General features: G+C 33.7%; 1 protein-coding gene across 1 annotated transcript in view; it reads left to right on the top strand.

Annotated features, from left to right (window-relative positions):
- The window catches only part of LOC129219408 (serine/threonine-protein kinase DCLK1-like), a 261608-nt gene that overhangs the window by 33522 nt on the left and 204173 nt on the right, over positions 1-23913 (top strand). Inside the window, 2 exon segments of the mRNA XM_054853797.1 lie at positions 14420-15047; positions 15049-15144. Coding sequence (XP_054709772.1) covers positions 14424-15047; positions 15049-15144 — 720 coding nt within the window. The 5' untranslated portion in view covers positions 14420-14423.

Genomic DNA, 23913 nt, shown 5'->3' on the forward strand with positions numbered 1-23913 from the left:
AACGCCATTTTAGACTTTCTTTGCTGATGTTTATGGACAAAAAGGTGAAGTTGTCTCAGCTGAAAGTGGTAGAAATTGAGACCTTAAAAACGCGATTATAGGCCTTTTTATTAACGTTAGGGTAAGGGATGGAGCCCAGGGAGTGCCCCCAATATATTTTTTTTTAAGTAGATCGAAATAAATTCTCTGCCCCCCCTTTCCAATTTCAAAATTGAACTTTCAAAAACACTATTGCAGACAAAATTTACATGATAAACAATTTTTACGGGAAAGAGGTGCTGGGGCTCTTCCATGAAATTTTTTTTTCAAAATTATGGTCCTAAAAACTTCAGCAACATTTTATATTCAGGGGCTATACCATTTTAATTTTTTCTAAGTGTATTTTAAAAAATTTAATTTTTTATGATATTAAAGAAAGTCTGTTCGGGGACCTTTGCTCGAATATTTTCTGAAATTCAAAGAGTTCATCGGCTTTCGGAGTCCTGGTGGTAATCCTAAGGCGTACGCTAAGAAGTGGGGTGATAAGGAGAAAAGTATAATGAGTTCGCGCGCGCGCGCATGCGCAACTATGAACAAATCCAAGTGAAATTCTTACTCTCATATTTTACTTTTCCTGAAATTATTTATATACTTCTGAAATTCAAAATTCGTAATTTAATTTCCTTTAATGTTTGAAAATCCTAACTCTTCAGAGAAGTTTTCAAGCAAATCTTAAAGCCTATGTTTTTTTTATATATAATCATTACCATCATTTTTTTTTTTTTTTTTGAAGCCGTAAAACATGCTTTTTAGTACATGGCAAATGTTGATGTACTCCTGAAAATAAAACTGAAACACTTCAATAGTTGGGGAGAAACTAACCTGGCAGCATTAAGAAAGCTACGCAGATTTTAATTATAGCATTACGACGCTGTCAGGTTAGGTTTGCCACAACTACAGTTTTTATATAAAACGTTTGTCTTTAATAAGTAAATCAATCTTAATGAAGTTGAAAATGTAAAATATATTACAACAAATGGCACCAGTGAAAGAAGGAGAACACTCAAGGCATTTAAAATTTTTATAGTAATTTTATAAAGCGTATTTGTAATGAATTGACAAATGGTTCTTTTCTCTGTAATGGAAATATGATTTAAAGAAGAATTAACAGTGTATTCTTTTTTTCAAAAGCAATACCTTTGTACAACTTTAATTGTAGCCTATTATATTTCAAAATTTATCATTTAACACCAAGATTGCAGCATAATTCTAAAAATAAAATAGTTATTAAAACATATTCAACTTATCTCAAAAGGAATGACGGTCTTGTCGTTGATTGGAGACACAGAGCAAAAGCACGAGCACGAGTGAATCCATAGGCGTCGGAACGGGGGGATCTGAGGGAGCTTGAGCTTCCCCTGGAATATTTCTGACCGGCTTAGCTCCCCTGGAAAATTCTTGCACTGCTGCTTTTTGCCGTACATTGTTTACCTCAAACCTGATTTCAAAAATGTGATCTGCCTTTTTTGGGAATTTCGGAATTTCTACCCAATGAGCAACAAAAGCAGCGAGCAGACGGAGTGGTCAGTGCACTTGAATTCACCTTCACCTTTTTTTTTTCATTGTTTAAACACTCTTGATTGCCGAAATGCGGGAAAGTGGACTCTACTCGGCGGCCTGCCAAAATCAGTACCAGTCAGAGGCGTAGCATAACCAAACATTTTTTTTTGGGGGGGGGGGACACCAGAGCCATCACCAAGAAAGGTTTTGCTCCCCTCCCCCGTCCAGTTTTTCTGAAATGGCGTCACCAATTTCATATTAGTAATGAAAAAAAAAAAAAAAAGCAGAAAGGAAACCTTTACGATTTTAAGAACATGTAATAGAAATGATAAGTGAACAAATAGAATAAAAGTGTCGAAAAGAGTTTTTTCTGCAAAATTTGAAAGCAAATGCAATCTCTGAATATTATTTAAGAACATCCAAGCAAGGTTATGCATTATGATTTACCTCTGAGGAACGCTGAAACGAACGTTTCAAACATTTTTTAAAGAAAAGAAAGTATTCAGTGTTTAGTACAAATCTATGACAAGCGTCAGTCAAGTAAAAAATGAATACGTAAATAAACATAACTTCATAGGGGCTGCCAGCATTTTTTAAATTTCTTTTTTTCTTTTTCTTTTCTTTTCTTTTTTTTTTTTTTGTAAAAATATCATCATGAAAATAGTGATTAAGTAGAGAAAAATATATGTGCCACCAAAACACATTTTAATTAGAGAAAAAGTTGAAACAGAGTAAGGCGAGATTTAAAAATGTCATGACTAGTCACACCACTGCTAGTGTGCTAATTCTAAGTGTTTAAATACAAAAAGCGAAATTAAACGAAAATTTTATCGCGATGTTCTGGACACATTACATCTAAAACAAAAGAAAGTGTAAAAACTAAGATAAGTTGAACTACCAAAAAATTCAAAATGTTTTTTTTTTTTTTTTTTTATTGACGGAGGCCGCAAACGCTTGTATTTCAAACAGATAAAAATATAAGGCTAGAAATTGAAAATTTCATTATGGAAAAACCAAACCACTCAAATAATTTTCGAAATGAATAGCACCTGAGAGCGAAGACACATTGGCTTGGTTGGATAAAGCAGCGTGCTAATGAGGGAAAGGGTGGGAGTTCAAATAATCGTTTTAATGGGTTTTTGTTTTTCAGCAGAATTTTAATCCAAGTTTCGAAAATTTTATTAATGAGCTTCAGCCCCTCCACCTCCGCCAATACAATTTAAAATAATCTTAAATTTCGTTTGAGGTCTTACCTTTCAAATAATTACTGGGGTAAAGCACCCGAAAACTCACCCCTAACATCATTAAAAGTCAAATAAAATTGTTTTTGGAGCTCCAATTCGGAAAAATTTCCTGTCTTCATAACGATATCAAAGATGGCACACAGCTGCGTTTCTTAGATTGTTCATTTTCGACCAATTTCTGGAAGGGGGGCCCCGGATTTCTCCTCTAATTAACATCTCCGAATAATGTCTAAAACTGCGTTTTCAGAACAACAATTTTGAAAAATTTCCAGGAAGAACCCTAAAATACCAACCTCCTTAACGTAATTAGAGAAAAAATATAAATTTTTTCAAGTTTCAATTTTGAAAAATGCCGAGGAAAACGCTCCCAGGCCACTTTTTCACCCTATAGCATTAACAAAGATAATCTAGAATACATTTTTAAAACCACACAAATTAGAAAAAACAACCTATTTTTTATTTTTGGGCAAATTTCTTTTTAATTCTGGAACAAAAGATTAAGTGTCTAGCAAGCTGGGGGTGATGAGTCAGTTTGGCATTTAAATATGAATAGCATGGGTGCTCCAGACATAACTAAAAAAGATTGCTAAGGTTGTTTGTACTTGTTCAAATAATTTCAACTTTCCAAAAACTTATCTCATTTTAAGTTATCTGACTCCTCAGCTTATACTTTACGAAGTTACAATTATTCTTGTTTTTTTGCTTTCTAAATTACGGTTTTTTCGTCACTTACAGATATATTTTCATGACAAAATTGTTACTTTTCATCTACTATTGCAGAAAAAAAACCCAACAATATTATTATATTAATATTTTATAGTTTCTATCAAAGACTTTTACAAAAACTTATCTGAACAATATAATATATAACGAACACTTCATTTTAACACATTTCCAACGTTCTGTTTCTCCGCCCTCCTGTTTTATCTATTCGCCTTTTTCTAGTTCTCAGAAAATAAGAAATTCTTCTAAATGCTACGCTGTCGAAGCCTCCCCTTTCCTCCAAAATTATTACAGAGCACCTCAAATTTTGTTTTCAAGGCTCCGATTCCCTGAAAATTACCGGAAGAGAGTCCCTTTATATCTTGCCATCCAACAACATGGGAGATTATGTAATGTTCCGTTTTTGAGATTTCAATTAAAAAAATTGCTGGGCCCCTAACGCCAACAAATATGATCCACAGTCGCGTGTTTTAGCGATTACAATTTCGAAAAAATTAACGAGAAAGAACCTCTGAACCTTTTCTGATAACACCATTGAAAAACGCTCTCTAGTAGGACTTCAAGTTTAAAAGTTTCCAAAGTAGAGCCCTAGTACAGTCTTTTCCTCTGACATTATTGAAGGTTGTCTACAATTACGTTTAAGACTTCAAAATCGAAATATTGGGCGGGAGATGTAAATCGATTCGAAAAATCGATCGAGGACAATCCTTCGAGTCGTATTTTCACTAAAGTCAACAAATATGGTATACAATCGCGTTTTTAAGACATTAATTTCGAAAAATTTTCAGGGAAGTTATTCAAAACTTTTCTCCCCTCAACATTACCAAAGATCGCCTAAAAATTCGTTTTTAGAACAAGAATTCTGAAAAATTTCCGAGGGAGGATCCCCGAAACTCATCTATTTCTACGTGCTCATCATTGAGTATTGACTGACCTTCTTTCAAAACCAGAAGTTTTATCACCTCATTCTCTCCACAAACAATTGATACAAGATAAAAAAGAGATGGAAGCTTCGAAGCTAATTTCATATGTAGAAAAAAAAAGTCCCATCCCCACCAATTATTTTAAGGGGTCACTGCTTCTGCCCCTTACATACCAGACACTTCTCATAATGTGTCCCAGCTCCCCCTACTTCTACAAAGTTCTTACGCCTCTGAGTGAATCAAAACAGCAAATGACATAACTTCTTCGTTCTTCCTCCAAAAAAAAAAAAAAGAAAGAAAGAAAAAATTCCCGCCTTTTCCAAACTGCTTATTTAGTTAAATACGTCACAAAACTATCTTGTTACGGGTTGGTCACTGATGGGAAAGTGGGAAATTTAGCAAAAAGTAAAGAAAGAAAGCACAGGAAAACAGCTGTGCGCTGTGCCCAGCGTGTGAAAACTACTTCGATCTGGACCCCCCACAGATCTGTCTTTTCTCCCTTCAGCATTCTAGATAAGGAAAGGGAATATAATTGTTAGTCAAGAAGAGTGACCATTCCAAGAGGTCGAGTTTTACAACCCATGTTGTAAATCCTGCTGCTTGCTCACCTTATTTAGAATAACACCGATACGGGCGTAATCGCATCGCACAAATGACGATTGGTATATTTTGAGGACTGATATAATACTGACACAAAAATGACGACTGGTTATCAGGCCTAGATGTATAAATTTTGGGGGCCCCCTGCAAAAACTCTGTAGGGCCACTCCCCAGAGGCCAGCAGTGTGTACATTCGTACCGTTAATAAAAACTTAGTGCCAGTTTTTTTATTTTTATTTATTATTATTTTTCAATTTCTTGGGACATTGGGCCCTTTTAGGTCGTGTCCCCCCCCCCCCGGCACTGCGTGGTTTGCGGGTACGCAGGGCCTGCTGGCAAGACTAACTGTGCATTTTATCAGAATAATTTTGTCAAGTATTTTACGAAGACAATTTTATGCTGAAATTGTGGGAAGAAAAAGGAAAATCCAAACTCTAGGGAAAATCCAAACATAGGTACCTGAAGCCAGGGGCCCTCTAAGACTCAGGGGGCCCTATTGGAAGAAATTAGCCCGCGCCTAAAATTCATGATTAAATATCAATTTTCATGAGTTTTGAACATTTTCCACTCAAAATTATAGCTTTCCACGACAAATTCTCAAAACAAAAATTTTAGTTTTGAGGATAGGCCAGTTCGCAGCTCCGAGGCCCCCTGCTTTTCTGGAGGCCCCAGCTAGCGCCTCATGCGCCTATGCGGTGATCCGCCACTGCATAATATATGTCAACTTCTTGTGAATCTTTTCAATTTCAAAATATGGCTCTATAAATCTGAACTTGCACATTTATTGTCTATTGCAAGTTTATCAATGAAAGCTGAATAGGCTCAAGTTTACATTCAGAGTATTTATCACTGTTTAAGCTGCTTTTATATATTTTGAGGTGTAGAGACTGGACTGTGGACTTTCATCAACTTATCTTACTTCCTAATTTTTAAATTTACTCGAGGACAGTTGAAATGCCTTATTGGCTGAACAGCTAATAAATACATACGAATAATTGATTTGTATACTTATAAATGATTTGCAAACCTAATATTTTTAGAACTTAATAGTGCAAACTGAAATAACTTTCTGGTTAGTGTTTTTGTCCTAACCACCCTCATATTGTAATAAACCACTTTATAGCTATTGGAAATAAATGTTGAAACCGGGGGGAGGGGGGAGTGACTTCAAAAACTCCTCTCTGGCAATGCCATTGAACTTGGGTATTTTAGTTTCTTCCCATAAAAGTTAAAAGCACTTATGAAAGGTTTTTTTTTTTAAAGTATTAATTTGCTGATTCTAGAAAATATACAAACCTCTGACTGTTGCAACCTTTGAAAAACCTCAAAATTAAACCTCTTGGTATCTGCTTCTCTTTATGACCAAACTTTTCAAACATTTTCAGAAAAACTTTCAACGCAGTAGATCTTTCATCAAAGCGTCTCTCGTTGTAGAAAAAGCAATTTTGTTTCCCTATACTTTTTTGTATTATTGCCTTATTTCTATGTGTTTGTAGTAAATGAAATCTGCATACAATATTTTTAGTACAAATTTATGATATTGCCTTGAAAACAAAATTTTTTACCTTGAAAAGTACTTGAAAAGTGCTTGAATTTTTTTCTGCCTAAAGGGTATGAACCCTGTTAAATTATAAGGTATTATTTCAGATGCCAACGGCCTTCTGAGACATGTTTTTATTTTTTTTTTTTAATTTTTAGTTTAATGTTATTATTTGTTATTGATTCGTGGTTTCTGTTAATTCTTCATTTTGGTTGTTCTCCGCATCCTTCAAAAGAGTGAGACAAAATTCTCCATTTACTGTTTGTAAAGGTGTTCCCGGCTCTGTTATTCCGTGGGTCGGAGTAATGTGGGTGGAATGGATCAGCGCTGCATTTATGCTGAAATAAAATGAGAAAAATTATTGCTAGCCAATCCAGTAACAGCTTTACACTCTTGCTCTTGTATCTCACATCAACCGAGCAAGCTAGAAATAATTTTTCACGTTCTGTTTAAGCATTACTGCAGCGCTGACCCGTTCCTTCCAACTCTCCCTCAATTTTAACGCAGATTTCTTTAAAGAGTCAGTTTCATAGTCTTTATTATATATTTTCGGTGTAGATGACTTTTTTGAAGAAACAGTGTTATTATTATGACGGGAATACCTTCCGTAATAAATTTAAAACTTGGATAGTTGAATTGGGCAAAAAAAATTTTGAGATCCGTATCCGCGGATCTTGACACTAATGATCCGTATCCGTATCCGCGGATCTACTTTTTTAACGATCCGGCACATCACTACTTTCAACAATCGATTAAATCCCTGGTTTAGGTGATCAGGTTTGCCATTCTTATTCTTACTTGAAAAAAAGTGACTTTTCCACCCATTGAGTGGGGAAATTTTACTAAGCACATCTTTACTAAAAAGGAATTCATTGAAAGGATCAGATTTTTTCCCAGAATTACATAAGAACATTAATAATATGGAAAGAGTACTTTTCATTTGCAAATGTAAATCTTTTCTTTCCAAATCAGTCAGAGTTTTCCCCAGAGAAGCGAGTTACTTGATAAGCTAAGAAATGGAAATCTCCCTGGGCTTGCTATTATCACTTCTTAAAAGCGGTTAAATTGCATTTATAGTTATCCATATCTTTCAGCTTGATCTCCAAAGTTTTCTAAATATGTACAGCTTTAGCAATAGAACACGTGTTATTTAGAACAGTCTAAAGCTACAGCATTTTAAAAGATTTTCTGTATTTCTTTTCAATCCTATATTTAACTACTTATTGTGAATAGTATTATCAATTTTGTCCCTGTCCTCGTCACAAATTTTCAACAAAACAGACCAGTTTTTATGAGTTTCGTCAAACAATCAACCATTGCGTGCCAGCGCTCATCACATGGTAAGACTAGTTTTACCATTAAACTTTTCACTTTACATGCTCCATTGAAATAGGTTAATAAATAGATAAAAATACTTTGTTTTAAACTTATAGTAATTCAATTTTTAAAAATCATGATTTAAATCCATGACATATTCATGACATGCAGAGTTTTTTTTTTTATCAAACCTTACCTTTAGAAAACTTGAAAGCATACAGGAGAAACTTTATATTAAGATTCTGAAAATTTGATGAAATATGAACATTTAAAGCAGTTCAGTTTTCTCTGCATACACGAAAATTAGCAATTTATTACCTTCATAATTTCACAGCCATGTGGTTTGGCAACTGTAGAAGAAATTCCAGCTAAATACTTTGAAATTTAGAAAAATATCAGAGCGGTATTTTTTAATATGGGATGTACTTAGAGATGGTTTACAGATCATCTTTCTATGACGGTTCACGCTATAGCAGAATTAAACAATTGAAAGCAAGTTTTGGCAATGTGCGAATAACCTCGTAAAATTCCGGGGCTATTCAAAAATAATTGAAATTCGGTTCATTAGGTCGCTAATAACTTACACTGACTGTGCTTAGCCAGTGCACAGTGCAAAATTAGTAGCTCTTTAAATTTTCTTATTTTGTCAAATGTTCAATATTTTAGTATTAAATTTCAGTGTAATATTTATTTTATTCTATCTAGTGTTCTAAAAATTCGATAAGATTTGAAGGAAAACTGCATGTTGCCAAATCCGCAAATGAGTTTGGTATTTTTGAAAGAAATGTTTATATCTTCATGAACGTGAAACGTATATTAAAATACATAAAATAATTCCCCATGAGGGGTATAATTTCTGAAATTAACAGCTTATTCTGTGCTATTTACAATCTAGGATTATCCGACTTTTTCTTCAAATAGTGGACATAATTATAAAAAATAATAATGTTTGTGATTTATCTTGTTTTAAAAGTATTTTCTAGTTAGTACCTTCTTAATGAATTTCATTTTATTTTTTAAGAGCCAGGAGGTTAAAGTGCACCCCCGCCCCCTACAGGCATTCATAGACACCAAAATGACTAATATTTTTGTGGTGTACTTTCAGTTTAAATATTTTGCATTGTCCTTTGTTTTCAAAAAATTTAAGTTTAGTGTAAATAATTAAGAAAAAATATATGTAATTTTTTTATTTAATCCCCCCCCCCAAGCCAGGTGGTGCAAGTGCACCCCTCCTTCCTGCCGATGCCCATGCAGATAGTACGAAACAACAAGGGCTGATTTTTTTAATTATAAAAGTTTTATGTTGTATTTATTTTTGTTACGAAGGAAAAGGTAATTTGGAATGCTTATTTTTTAAAAAAGCAGTACATATATTAATATTGTGTCCACTTTTAATATTTTGAAAAAATATTAAAAGTTGTATATCAAGATCATATAGCTATATTACTACATTTAAATGTTAAAACGCAATCTGCCCCCTTTTTGGAAGAAAGGAGGAAGTTATATTAGTAATAACATTTAATTAGAATAAATAAATAGCTTCTTTGTGCACCAATGGGAAGTTTTATGTAAATGATACTTAAATCAAAGAAAACTATTTATTTATTCATCACATAATCTGAAAAACTGTTAATAAAACTGCATAAACTCTGGTGATGCAATCATTTTTTTTTCTGTGTATATGAAGGGGGGAAAGGAAGGAGTGAGTTAATGCAATCTTTTAAAATTAACATTACTACTTTGTCAGACAAGGGTTCTGCACGTCCCCCCCCCCCATCTTCCCGGTTGTGCCCGTAGAACAATACAAGCAATATAAGTGCAGTTCAACTATTTTAAATGCGTATTTGTGAGTTACAAATTGCGGAAACTCCAAGCCTTATATAACTTGCATATTCCTTTATTTCAAAATTTTCATTTGGTTCAAAATCCTTGAAAAGGCTGTGGGAACTTCCCATATCTCGAACTTCCAATAACTTGAATGTTTAACCGGTCCCTTTAAACATCGAGTTATCGAGTGTTGACTGTAACTTATTTTATATAGTGCCCAAAATTAAGCGTTTTATTAGAAATATGTTTTCAGTTAGGACATACGTAGTTATTTATTTTTGGTAGAGCTAAACATTCCGAGAGCTAGCGTTTTGAAACTAATTAGGACTTCAAAAAATTATTATCTAAGAATAAGAAAAGTTATTTATTTTTCGGGTGATCCGAGTCGCTTTTGTATTAGCCTCTGATTTTAAGTTGAACTGTTAAAATGATCAAAGAGGTTATTCAAGAATCATTCATTGCTACCACTAATCAACATTTTCAATCAGTTAAGGTAAAGGGTGTTTTTTAGAGGTATAGAAGGTTTGGTCTGTGGGCTATTTTGATAGTTGTCACTTGTTTTGTGTTTAGTTTAGTTTGCCATTTCATCATGAATAGACAACAGGACGGTGCAACACGCCACACAGCTCGTGTCACAATTGATTTATTGAAAGAAACTTTAGGTGAACGAATAATTTCGCTTAATGGACCCGTGAATTGTCCTGCGAGATCATGCGATTTAACTACGCTGGACTATTTTTTGTAGGGCTGTGTGAAGTCTCAGGTCTACACCGATAAGCAACAGACGATTGACGCCTTGGACAAGAACATTCGCCACATATCACTCACATATGGCCCCCATTGCTGCAAAAAGTGATAGAAAATTGGACTTCCCGATTAGACGTTCTCCAAGCCAGCCAAAGTGGCCATATACCAGAAATCATTTAAATAAAAATGGCAAAGAATCATCTTTCGAATAAAGCCAAATTCATGGCGATTTATATCATTTAACGGTGTTTTATTTGAACCTAAAGTTTTATACCTCTAAAAAACACCCTTTAGAATTGCACTATCAACATTTAAATTTTAAAATAATTTGTCTCTTCATGTGTCTTTGCAGTAATTAAAATATAATACATTTTCAAAGTAAAAGGGAATCAACACAATGTTTACAGCACAAAATAACACTAAAAAAACTACTTTTGGAGGAGGGGAGGTGGCGGCAACAAAAAACAATTGGGCTCTTTTGTTCAGTTTAAAAATATGCAATCTACGCAATTAAAACCTTTGCGCGTCTGTCTCGGTGTGTCTGTAACCTTATCTTCTTCGACTGTCAATGTCTACCAGGTCAATACTGGTACCGTTGGATGTCTCACCCCTCTAAACGTTAAGGGGCCAAACTTCCAGGAAGTCCTGTAGACTTCCTGAGGGAAAGGCCTTAAAATCTTAAATTGTCACCAGCCGCAGGCGGCGAACAGGGCGAGTGAATCGAACAGGGGGCGGAGTCCCGTCTTGAATGGAAAAACGTTTGACCTAAACCTGTAAATTTAAAACACTTGTTTGCAATTTTTTTTATCTATTTTTGTGATTTACGCATTTTTTTATGTGATATACTTAGCTGAAAGTAAACTTTTTCCGTTTTATTCAGTACACTTTTGTATTAAATCAGCATTTTAATTCCAGGTAAATAGAATTTCAAATGTTTGGAACTAAATCTGTTTTATTATTATAGAATCTGAATTAGTACCTGATGAGTAGACCGATTTATTGTACTCATAATTATACTTATCAAAAAACACCAAAGAAAACTTATACAAAAACTGCACATGTACTATCGTTTTATATTTCAACCAAATGCGAATTCGGAGTTTTTTTATTTGTAAGACCTACTGTGGATTACATGCCGAAAAGGGTAAAAAATCTGCAGTGTGTGACGTTGTCCAACAAGAACGATAGTTGAATCGATTATTTATTTATTATTTCTGATCCGAAAAGGGGAAAGATGCCCCCTGCATAGTATGGTGATAATTTTCCGATAACTTTATCCACGTATCTTATGTATTAAAATCCGACAATGTATGTTTGTCACTCGAACTCTTCGAGAACGACAAAGAATTGAGGATCGAGTCCGTTATCAAATGATTTACGAGAATCACGGACTGCCAGGTGTCATCTTTGTGAGACTTAAATTAGCGGAAATATCAATTTTCAGTCGTGTTTTACCCATTCTGGAATTGTGCAGCAGTTGGCAGTTTGCCAATAGTTCGTGGTTTGAGCGAAGACGCACAGCTGTTGGCCGCTTGCCAAATACAGTACACTCCCGATTATCGGCGAGCGGTTTATCCGCGGGGCGGATTATCCGCGAATCAATCAACAATCACGAACATGTATTTTCGCAGTAAAAAGCAAATACCAGTGGCTGTTTTTTTTTTTTTTTTTTTGAAAATTGTAAATTTACACTCAGTTGAATTTGCTTGATTGATTGATTTAATTTAATTTTATTATTATTATTATTATTGTGCGTTCTTCATCGTACATACACTTGTTTGTTATTGATGTTAAGTTCGGTTGTGCAGAAATACAAAACATTTGTACTGTACTCTATATATATTTTCACTGTTTGCAGAAAGTGTTATGCATCAATACAGTTAAGAATTTGAGATAGGACAATTTTTACCTGATTTGTCCCCCATTTTAGTCTTTTTGCGGTTATCCGCGGTTTTTATTATCCGCGGCACTTGTGCCACCCAATTCCGCGGATAATCGGGAGTTTACTGTAGTGAAAAGTGAGAAAAAGCGATTTTTTTCTTTTGAATTAATGTAATTTAAGTCTCAATTTTCTACAATTTTAATTATCCGAGACATTGTTTAAAACGTCAAATAACATTATTTCGCTCCCTTAGCCGCCCCAGGCGCTAAGAAGCCTCCGAAGTACTTCGTTCCGTTCGTCAAGGGGGGGGGGGGGGGGGTACAACACCACCGCAAGCGGCCAATCTAGCCGCCTTGACGGTTATAATAGTATTCACTGAAAGTCGACTTTCGGCTTTGATTTCTAACTAAAATTGAAATCAATTGAGAGGAAGATTTCTCAAGATACATTTATTTTTAACTAGCCGCCTGCGGCGACCAACTGGTCCGTCTTTTTACGCCATTCGCCTTTTTGCGCCAGGGTTGCCGCCTTCGGCGGCTGCTTAGACAATTTAGCGACGGTATTAATCAATGTTTTTCTCTTTTTTTTCTCAATATTATCATTCGCCTTTTTACGCCGATGTAGCAGCCTTCGGCGGCTGCTTAAACAAATTTCTAGGCGGTATCAATCAATCTATATCTATCTATATCATTAATAGTTTGAATAAAATATTTTCTAGATCTATCTCCAGTTCCGTCGTTTGGAATATTTTTAAAGGAGGGGGAGGGGAGACACAAACGACGTACTCTTCATGCAAATTTTGTCGAAAAATAAACAAAAAGCACTTCCACTTTTATGTGAAAGCATTGTTTTTTCAATGTCATGGTGTGGGGGGGGGGGGGGGCTGACACCCCGTTGAAATTCCTTAAATGACGGGCATGCCTCTTTCTTGCTGTCCATTTACTATATCGACCTCTATATTTGTCTATCTATCAATCTATACGATCTGTGCATATCTACCTCCTGACAGTACAATCTTTTTTTATTTATATAAGTATTAATTCGAAAACAAAAACGTTTTTTGTCCACTCAACCTCTATCTATCTCTGTATCTACCTTTCCTAACCGCCAATCCGTAACAAAAACAAAGATCATGCAAAAAACCGCGGGCTTTATTTATTTAATCAAAATAGCCGGCAAAAAAAAGGCTCTATGTTCCCCGTAGTGTTCCAAAAGTAGCGCTTGAAGGGAAAAAAAAAAGTGAAGAGAAGGCAAATGATTTCAGTTGAATCACGTGATGAGGTAAGCTCCGAACTCAGCCGGCAAGCGAACAGCTAGCGTTGTGTTCTGCCATTAAAAAAATTGTAAAAAAAAAACTATTGCGTATTTTTAAAAACTTTTTTCTTCTGAAGGGGGCAGAATGTTTTTACTATTACCAACTAAAATTTTAGAATTGAGGGTTCAATACTTTTTGCAGGATGGCTTTCGAAAAAAATTAAACCTAGAAAAAAATGCAAAATAAAGGTTTTTTCAAAAATTTATAAAAAATATAAAAATTGCTCTATCTTCAAAATATTTTCATTCATCATATTTAAAATTGAATTTCCTACACTGTAGTACAAAAAATGTTTGTATGGTACGATTGGTTCGGAATCTGAGGTAAAAAGTGCAAAAAAACACATAAAACATTAAATAACTTTTTTCTATTTAAAAAATCAAAGCCCGAGGTGCACATTTTCGGCAAAAACTGACACCTATGCACCAAATTTCATCTTTCTAGGCCTTACCGTTTTCCCAGGATGCGCGCCACAAACACACTCACATACACACACACAAATATCTTGTTTTATTATATGTATAGAAGATAGACAATCGCGAGCGAAAGCTTTCGAGAATGAAATTTAAAATATTTAGCTTTTTTTTAAACAATGTGTTCTTTTTTTTACTGTAATTTATATATTTTTAAAAATGTTCTAACTTTTTACTCCCAAATCTTAAAAAGTTTTAAATGCAAACGTTATGGAAGAGTATATTTTTACGGTACTTGTACAAACTTTTATGAAAAATAAGTATTACAGTTATGTTTCATTTCTTTTAGGAATATGGCGACAAACTTTGAATGCAATGATTCTTTCTCTTCTGGTGCTGATCTTGATACCGCAAATTCTGATGAGAAGAAGGATGAGAACTTCCGTACTACTCGTAACGGAAGATCTAGTCCTTCTCATAGTGCTCAAGGTCTGATGCGAACAAGTTTGAAAAAATTGATTCAAGAGAAAAAAGCAAAGAAGTTTAGATTTTTCAGAAATGGAGATCGGTTTTTTAAAGGACTTCTTTATGTATTATCGGTTGAACGCATTCGTTCTTTCGACGCACTTTTGGAAGATCTCACAAGGGTTCTTGTTGATAAAGTAAATTTGCCAAAAGGAGTCCGTTATATATTTAGTGTAGATGGAAAGGAAAAGATTTTATCAATTGACCAATTAAACGAAGGTGGCAGTTATGTATGTTCTTCAACAGATCATTTTATAAAATTAGACTATTTGAAGAATGAAAAACCTCATTGGAGTGTAACAAAAAAACTTGACGATAGCTTAACAAATAAATTGGAAACTGACTCTTCGAGTAGAGAATCCAGAGATTTCATTCGGCCAAAATTAATCACTATAATTAGGAATGGTGTAAAACCGAGGAAAGCTGTTCGAATGCTTTTAAATAAAAAAAACAGCACATTCCTTTGACCAAGTTTTGAATGACATTACTAATGCGATAAAGCTGGACACTGGCGCTGTTCGAAAGGTTTTTACACTTAATGGAAAACAGGTAAGCAATTTTTCTGTTTCCTTCATATTTGGATAGTAATTGCTGGGACAGCATATATATATATATGATTCGTGCTCCTCAAAGAGAACCAGGATTAGTGAGAGAGTTTAAAATTCATCTCAATTTTCAGTTTCTCAGATACTTTTTTTTTCAGAGGTAGAAAAATTAAGTCTGTTTCTGGATTTTTTTTTTCAACTCAAGTTTATATTTTTTAAACCAGTTGAGTGATTCAAGCATGTGCAGAGATGCAGATACTATCTTATTTTTTGCTTATGGCTCGATGTGTGGCGCTTCTTTCGCGCGCTTGAATGAATAAATGCACTGTAACATCGGGTATTTACTCATGCATGTGAATTACGCGTGAGTGATTCTTACATGTGAATTACTCATGTAAGGGGAATCGTTTAAGGTTAACGTGTAAGAAACTGATTTTCGTTGGTTAACCCTTAACGTAATGTAAATGTTTCTGTCAAGTTAACGTGAGCATATGGTAACACCATTCATATTAATACTATTGTGAATGGAGTTATCAGTGATACTTCTACATTTCGGGCAGAGTGTCATATAGTAGTAAGATTCTGATAACAAGCCGTTTAACCTTGAATGATATCATTTATGTTTGGGTTGGAAGAGGAGTAATTCTTATTTTTGGGACAACTCCAATAGCCAGTATTGACAGAGCAAAATCAGCTTTCATCACCACTATTTTAAGAAATTTAATCTATTAATCGTTCTTTCGTCGGAAGTCATTTGATCAGAACCAAACTACACTGTTAAAAAAATTTCCTGAAAATAACGGAGAAAGTACCGGCAGCAAAGTTGCCGTAAATATTACGTTTTCGTTCAATGACTTTCCGTGATTTAACAGAAGTTCCATTTCTTATTTCGCCGTAGTTGTAGTTTTCCGTTTATAAATTTCTCGTGACTGAACGAAAATTCCATTTCTTATTTTTCCGTTCATTTACGATCTTTCTGTGTTTTAACAGAATTTACGTTCCTTATTTTTTCATTGCGATATTTTTTCCATTTCTCACTTTCCCGTATTTATGTAAAAAGATTTTATTTTCAAAAAATATTTAAAAAGATATGTCAAGTATTGACTTTTCGTTTCATTAAAAATTTAGTTCTTTAAAATGATATATAATACAGGTATAGTTAACTGTTCTAAAATAATTACTTTTTTTTTATTTGCATTTGTTACTCAAAGATTTTTTAAATTAACATCTGGAGTGAGAACTTACCTAACATACCAAGCATCCATTTGCTGACCAAAACTTTTTATATCAACTTCAGATGAGTCAAATTAATCAAATAGTACTAGCAGAAAAATTGATGGATTTGAATAGGACACCAATTATCCCTGCTGATACTGTTCGATAATCCCTTCGTCGTACATTGTCTGGGGTGGCATGGAAAGGCATACATGAAAAATATGATATTTTTATTTGCAGAATATGTCAAATAAAATGCTATTAAAAGCAGGTTGACGTTATCATATAATAATATACCTGATAGAGAGTACCGCATATCTATTGTGTTTAAAAACAGAATCATTGACATGCACGTGAAGAATTTTTGGTTCAGATGCTACATCCCCCCCCCCCCCCAATGATATCCAAATTTTTCACTCATTGGAATCGCAACGTAGATTTTTAGTACATAATCATTATTACTTAAGCATATATCAATCAGTTCGTTTTACCCGAACTGTTTTTCCAAGAAACTTGCAATAATCTCAAATAAGTTGTTGGATAAGATCTTAATAAATTAAATTAAGTACTTATTGTAGCTAAAACTTTCATTGTATATATTAAAGATCAACAATACACCTTTATTTAGAGATTTAAAATAGTTACTTTCAGTATTCCAAACTGTGAAGCGAATCCCCCCCCCCCCCCAAAAAAAAGAGTGATTTTTCCTATCTTGCTCGCACACCACAATAATCTCCGGTATAGATACGAAATGGCATTTAGTGTATTAACTTTCAAGAATGCGTAAGAGCAATAAAAAATAACTCTATAATAGTTGTATAAATTCTAAATAAACTATCATCGGAATTCTATCAAATGCATATTAACAAGGAAAATACATTTGTATTAACATGTACAAAGATATTCAACAACACTTACATATAACCAGCGGTGCTAAATGCATCTGGATACAGCTAATCCAATAGGCTTTATTTTAAATTGATAACACGAGATCCTTAAACTATTCTCACTGCTAGAGCACACAATATGACTAACGAATAGAATTGTTCAAAGTATTGAGCAAAATATTAAAACCACAAAAATATTCTAATGCTGACTCAGTAAAACCCACATCAAATCATCAGGGCGATCAAAACACATCTGCCAGTCTAAAAATGGCGCGAACATTTTTCCAAACCTACAAAGTTCAAAGGCGTATAAACAATTTCGACATACGAGTATATTACTCTCCAGACATGAAATAGCAAGCTATCTATTTTGTGTACAGCATCTGAGTTGTTATTCTAAATATGCTTTTAATTAGCAAAATGTAACAGTGCGATTAATAAGCACTATCAATAAGTGATGTTTATCATGACTTGAAGACTAATCGGAGCAAAGTACAGCACAGCGGCAACCCTAGAAATGGAAAATTTCCGTTTTCGTCGGGATGTTTACGTTTTTGTATGGAAAAAATACATTTTGAAGCATTACAGAAATATTCTGTTAAAATCAGTCAGAAACTACCTGAACTTTCAGGTTTTTTTTAACAGTGTATAGCTCTATCGACCGTTCAATTCGCTCTTGGTCTCCTGTTAGTAGAGAATCACTCGAAAAGTGGATGAACAGAGTTAACAAAATTAACAAAGTTAATGTTTTTATGTGGGGTGCTGAACACACACACAAAAAAAGTATTTAAACACAAAACGCATTTAAGTGTCGGTATTATGAATTTCTGAATGCATAATTTTTGGCTAGAAATTTCAAAACTTTCAATTTTTCCCGAGTGGAAATGAACCCTTTCGAAAATAAACGAAAAAAAAAACTCCCCCCGACAGTTCTCATCTCTAAATTCATCTTATATAATTGTTGTGAAAATCTTATTTCTATCATATATGGTCTGCTTAGGATTTAGAAGGGTACCAAGTGGACCTTAGTAGTGTAAAGGTTGAGAACCACTGGCCTGCCTAAAGAAAGATTCCCAAGATAGATTTTGTCCAGAAAATTACATCGATGTTTGGAAGCATATGCATTAGGGTGAGTCGAAAAAAAGGGGATATTTTTGATAAGCAGCTTCTAATTGCAAAAACAAGTTGTGCATTGGCATCCTAAATATGGGGAAAATATTTTATAAAATATTTGTCTTTAGATTAGGTGGAGATCTTTGGTGGCTGCTGCCAATAGACTTCAGTTTTCCCATTGTACCTTTCTTATACTTTTGTGTGTGCGTTTTTTCTTTCCAATTTATAATTTACTAGCAGTAGCAGCACGGCGATGCCCGTGCTAAGAATTTAAAAGAAATCCGTTAAAAAAAAATCCACGCCTCCCCCCCCCCTTTTTTCTGGTGTAAAACTATCATTTTTCTTCAACTAAAATGCGACACATGTTTTCAAAAAACCTATTAAAGTCTCTTTGGAATTTAGAACTATTCGTTAAAATACATAAAAAGATTAACAAAAGCTTTAAAACTCAAGTCAATCCATCATCTGTATAGTTTATCCCTTAACGCGCCTAGCAGCCACGCTACCGTAACCCTGCCCTTTAGCGAGTGAAGCGGTTTTTTTCCCTCAAATTAAAATGTTTCTTCAAATAAACAATACTATAATGAAAAAGTTATAAAGAGCAATCACTATTGAATAGTACGACAAATCAAATTATTTACTTAGATAAGTAACTATCTTCAACCATAAGAACAAAAACAAAAGTTGAAGAAATATCCTACAAAATCAAATTGTGTCCCTGAGTATCGAAAAAAACTCATTCAAAAATCAGTTCGCTGACCACAATAGCGTAACCTTTGAGCCGCGCGGCATGGCTCCTCGAAGCTATCGGCACTGTTGGCCAGCGCCCTCTCGATGAGTTAACTTACTCCGACATCTATTAGGAAATTCATAGAACTAAAAAATTAAACATTTAATTTGCAAGTACAAATATTTCGGTCAATCTTATTTTTTAAAAAAAGGACTATTCAACTATTTCAATAAATGGACTATTCAACACAAAAGAATTTTTCAATTCGAACTAGTAGTTCCTGAGATTAGCGCGTTCAAATAAACTCTTCAGCTTTATATTATTAGTATAGATGTTCATTACGGTGCTTCATTACCCGATCCCTCTAAAGTTAACTTGGCTGCGGCTGTAAATATATCGAGACTTTCAAATGAACCTCTGGATTCAGTTTCGCCCCTCAAACATTTAGAAGTTCAAAACCCCTGCTTTGTATCGATACTGTATGTATTTTTCAGAGTCGTACCTCGTTATTTTCAAACTCTTTCTTAATCAGTATGCCTATCTATCTAAAAATGTTTCAATAATACTTTATTTCAAGAATTTTGGACAAGCAGTCTTTCTTCAACAAAACTCACTTTTAGATTGAATACAATATTTCATATGAAGTGTGTCACTACAACAGTAGGTTTAATTTTGGTTCATTTTAAAATTTTATGATTTTATGTTTGCTTTCTATTCGTTTATTGAGTTTTTACGAGAAATTATCATAAATTTTTTATAGAATCTTTTTCCTTTTATGAAAATCTACCCTCTTAATAAGTATTTCTTTACAAATGTATCAGTATATAAATAACGTGTTAAACCTGTGCACCCGTATCAACTGCTTGCTTTTTTAGCTGAGTTTTATTTTTTAAAAAGTGGGATTCAAAACCAAACGTTGTTAAATAAATTGTATAAAGGAATCTTTAGTTTCTTTTCCCCTCACTCGCTCTTCACTGATTACGCGATATAAATCTTCATTTTTGAACGACTTTCAGTTGAGAAGTTTCCCTTCCATCTTTCACATTTTCAATTTTAATATAGTTTACAGCTTATAATTATCCCTGGAATGTCGTTTAACAAACCGCCCATGTTTATAAATGCTAGTCCAAGGGCATTTTTTTTACCGGAGAACGTGGGTGTCTTACAACCGCGCCTAGTATCCGTTTTTGTTTCCGTTATCATTTATCAGGAGTTACCTTTGTATTGAACTTCATTTGATTTCAACCTATTTTTTTAAATTATTTTTCATGCGATTATGTAGTAATGTGTATAGAAAGATTTTTTCCCCTACGTTAATTATTTTTATTTTAAAGTGAACATTTGGTCGGTAGTTATTTTCTAAGTTTTAGATCTGCCGTTTTCGTTTAAACTTTTATTGGCGAAAGATTCCACTTCAAACGCCTGTACGACCTTGTTGACTCACACTATTTTGAAAACTCTTGGATTAAATTTCGCGCCATTTCAAAATAACTCAAATATTGCAAAAATTTTATTTTCATCATAAATGTCGTCTTTACATTCACGCAGTATATTGGTTCGTTTTTTGAGACGATCCCCCTATCTTCATTTTTGGCATTTTTTTAGGAATTCCGTTTGTTTGTTTCATTCTGAAACATAATTTTGTGTCCAATTTTTTTAGCCTTATTGCATTGAATATTCTAAAAAGATTTCGAATTTTCATTGCTTCAATTATCCGAAATATTAGCTTATTCAGTTTCTCGACTGTCGTCTATTATTGTAATTATTAATAATATTTTTTATTTATTTCTTGATGCAATTCGTGATTTTTTTAATCATTTGACTACTCTTTAGAGTAAGTTGATATACTTCAATAAATTTTGGTTTCTAGCTTTGCAAAATTTACTTTTCATCAATTTCAGTGTTGCTCCGTAGAGTTTAATTTTTTATGCAGAAAATATAATACTAATTTTTGTTGCTTAGATTATAATACCATAGACAAAAAAGGACTGATAACATTTTATTTTAATGATGTACATCGGAATCTTTCTAATATTCGTCATCCACGGTTAGCTGCTATGTAACGTAAAATGAGAGAATCTGTTTTGATATTTTTCAATAAAAATTTACTAGAATCAATTTCATGGGTGTATGTTTTTTTAAGATAAAAAAAAAATGTCTTGACTCTGTCGATGTTTCGTATGAATTACCTAATTTGTTTTATCTTTAATCATCGCCTAAAAATTAGTTCATTTAAATGTGTTGGAGCTTAAAAGTTTTTTGTTTGCTCATAATCATTATTTGCCAATATTTTAAATTGAAGCGGCTTAACAATTTAAAATCTTAATTTCCAACATAAATTTCAATAAACAATTTTAGAATTCATTTTAAAAAACCGTCATTATCACGCGTTTGTAATTTACCTAATCTTTATTCCTATGTTGAAATATAAAATCATCTGAAGGCGTTCACGGAATTTATCAACTTGCAACATATTTTACAGGTGCACGCATTTTTTTAATTCGAAATGCAATTGAAATATATAACGTCAGACGCCACATTTCGAATATTTCCAGGAGAGGGGGAGGGAGAAAAGGGTATATACTCAATGAACATTATACCGAAAAAACCGCTACCACCACGATCATTTACATGTAAATACATTAATTATCCAAAAACAGGGAGGGGGGGGATCATTTCAGAGGTTAACATCCCCCATGATCAATGACGTGTCTTCCAAAAAAAAAAAAAAAAACGATCCCCCCAACCCCCCCCCCCACAAAAAAAGTGGTGCGTGTCTGCAATACTGATTTTTTTTCATGTAGACCCCATTAATAATTGTTTCACTCCCCCCATGGGGAAAGTTAGTTTTCCACTGAGCTCATAAACAAACAATGTTGAAACAGAGACAGCGGTAACAATTAAATTTTTTAATTTACGCTTGAGTAAAAATATTTAGAAAAATTCTATAGTGCAAAACATTTGAAAACAATTATATATGTAAAAAAAGTTTATAATTAAAGGTCCCCAAGCTAGGTAGCCCCTAAGCCTGGCTTCACGAGCTTACAGTTAAATCAGGCCCTGGTGACGGGCCTGTGTAAAGTATCATTCACAGATTGAAATGCAGAGTATGGATTTGACCCAAATAAGCAAACTGTAGTGTTAGTGAAAAGCTCAAGGGTGTCAACATGCGTTAGATATGTTCATTGACTTTGAAACTTACGACGCAAAAAAATTTTTTTCTTTTAGAGCGGTGTACTTCAAACACAGATTACATGAAACCGTTGTGCTCCAAGACGGGGTCTGTGAGTTTCGTTAAGATAAAATCCCCCCCCCCCAAAAAAAAAGTTAAAGAACTAGTGTTTAGTTATAGTTATGACACTCATTTTATAAAAATTACTCCTGTTAAGTTGAATGTTAATATATTGTAGAATCATCAATACTTTTATTTTTTCTCAAATTTTGAATATTTTAGTTTTTCACTGAATTTAAACTGCTTTTATATTGGACACATTAAAATTTTCATGGAACCACGAAAATATTTGAACATGTGTGCTCTTATTCTTTCGATTTAAGCACATCCATTTGCGTGATTGGGAACGTTACAGTTCCATTAAGACATTTTCTCTCTTCCGTGCTACTTTGTATATCTATTCACTTTAGAAAATTGAGTTTTTCAGTTCTTTCTTCAGACAGTACTTTAATGGTACAGTTTTAAAGATGATTCGCGTGTCTTTTGCATTCGTTGCTATGGAAAATGTTAAATTCTTATGCTAGACGTTTTTGTGTTTCTGGATAACTTCTAGACAAAATTCGATAACTAGGTCTTAGATCCGAATTCAAGTACGTAGAATGAAAACTGCACAAGTAAAAGCTGTGGCCAGTGTGAAGGTATAATTTCTTGTAAATTAATTTTACTTTATTTCATGAAATTGTAGGTACCTGTTGGGTTAGTTTTATTTTTATGATTTCTTTTTAAAACTTAAAAGAAAAGGGGGTGGGGGGGAGAGAAGACTACGTATCGCGAGAGGTAGTCAAAATTTCGGGAATACGTGCAGTTAATACTTCAATTCGAAGAATGATATTCATCATCATTGATGTTCAGGAGGAATCAAACAAGTTCAAAATTGAAGTTTTGAGATTAGCAACGTTCGTTTTGTTGTGGCCGAAAGATTAGTTTGGAGACTGGGTTTTGAAAGAACATTTTTAGATCTTACATTGAGTCAGTCAGTGTACGTAAAAACTCCCCTTTTTATTTCAGATCGTGAACGCTTAATATCTGACACAGCTAGTCAAGGGAACACGAAGATGTGTATTTGAGCGAGTGTGATATTTAATCAGGACTATATTTAAAAAAAAAAAACTTACTTTTTGTACACACTTCGGACAAAAACAAAAAAACTTAAGAGAATATTCAGATTTGGTCAATTATCTCTGGAACTATAAGACAAATTTTAATGAAATTTGGTATGTTCATACGTTGGTGCAATACAAAACAAATAACCATCCAACATTAAGGGTGACGGTACCAGTAACAGACGAGGGTCCAGTAACAGACAGTCATAAGTTTAGATTTAAATAATAAGAATTCTAGGTGGGTAAAACTGATATTTCTGTGGTCCATGAGTACGGTGCAATCATCTAGTGTTATCAGGGTGAATATTACGAGCCAATTGGTATTTACAAGGCAGTGGTGGAAGGTTATGATCAGCTACCATAAGGTCAGCTGGTATTTCATGTTCATTTGAATTTAGTAAGGCTTTAATTCTAAAAATAAAGAACTTTTGCACATTTTGCAGAGAAAAAGGGATTTTTGTTTATTACTCATCTTTTCCTCATCCCATCTATT

This window comes from Uloborus diversus, chromosome 3 (genome assembly GCF_026930045.1).
Source record: "Uloborus diversus isolate 005 chromosome 3, Udiv.v.3.1, whole genome shotgun sequence".
NCBI classification, from domain to species: domain Eukaryota; kingdom Metazoa; phylum Arthropoda; class Arachnida; order Araneae; family Uloboridae; genus Uloborus; species Uloborus diversus.